The 496-nt window shown below is 64.7% G+C and overlaps 1 protein-coding gene across 1 annotated transcript in view; it reads left to right on the top strand.

Annotated features, from left to right (window-relative positions):
* The window catches only part of LOC104983511 (plexin-A3-like), an 8,873-nt gene that overhangs the window by 668 nt on the left and 7,709 nt on the right, over positions 1-496 (top strand). The window contains 2 exon segments of the mRNA XM_010832940.1: positions 5-89; positions 207-482. Of these exon segments, the coding sequence (XP_010831242.1) occupies positions 5-89; positions 207-482 (361 nt within the window).

Below are 496 nucleotides of genomic sequence, written 5' to 3'. Positions count from 1 at the left end.
ACCCCTGCCAGTGGTGTAAGTACCGCCACGTGTGTACCAGCCAGCCCCATGACTGTTCCTTCCAGGAAGGCAGGGTGCGCAACCCTGAGGTGAGGTGGGCATCATGCACGAGGGGGCCGGGCTCCCTGCAGGCTGGCCCCTGGCTTTGCTGCCCTCCATCTTGGGGTTTTCTTGGAGCCTCTTCAACGTGGGGGTTCTCCCCTCAGGGCTGCCCTGAGATCCTGCCCAGCGGGGACCTCCTGATCCCGGTAGGCGTTGTGCAGCCCCTCACCCTGCGGGCCAAGAACCTGCCACAGCCTCAGTCAGGGCAGAAGAACTACGAGTGCGTGGTCCGGGTGCAGGGCCGGCATCAGCGGGTGCCTGCCGTGCGCTTCAACAGCAGCAGCGTGCAGTGTCAGAACGCCTCGGTGAGGCCCACCCTGCCTATCTCGGGGATCCGGGCTGTGCCCAGCAGACTCTTCGGGAAGCCTAAGCTCATCCTGGCAGAGGACTTTCT

This window comes from Bison bison, unplaced genomic scaffold, assembly GCF_000754665.1.
Source record: "Bison bison bison isolate TAMUID 2011002044 unplaced genomic scaffold, Bison_UMD1.0 scf7180017862955, whole genome shotgun sequence".
Lineage (NCBI taxonomy): Eukaryota > Metazoa > Chordata > Mammalia > Artiodactyla > Bovidae > Bison > Bison bison.
Note: the sequence above shows the minus strand (reverse complement) of the source record. Positions and strands in the feature narration are given on the sequence as shown.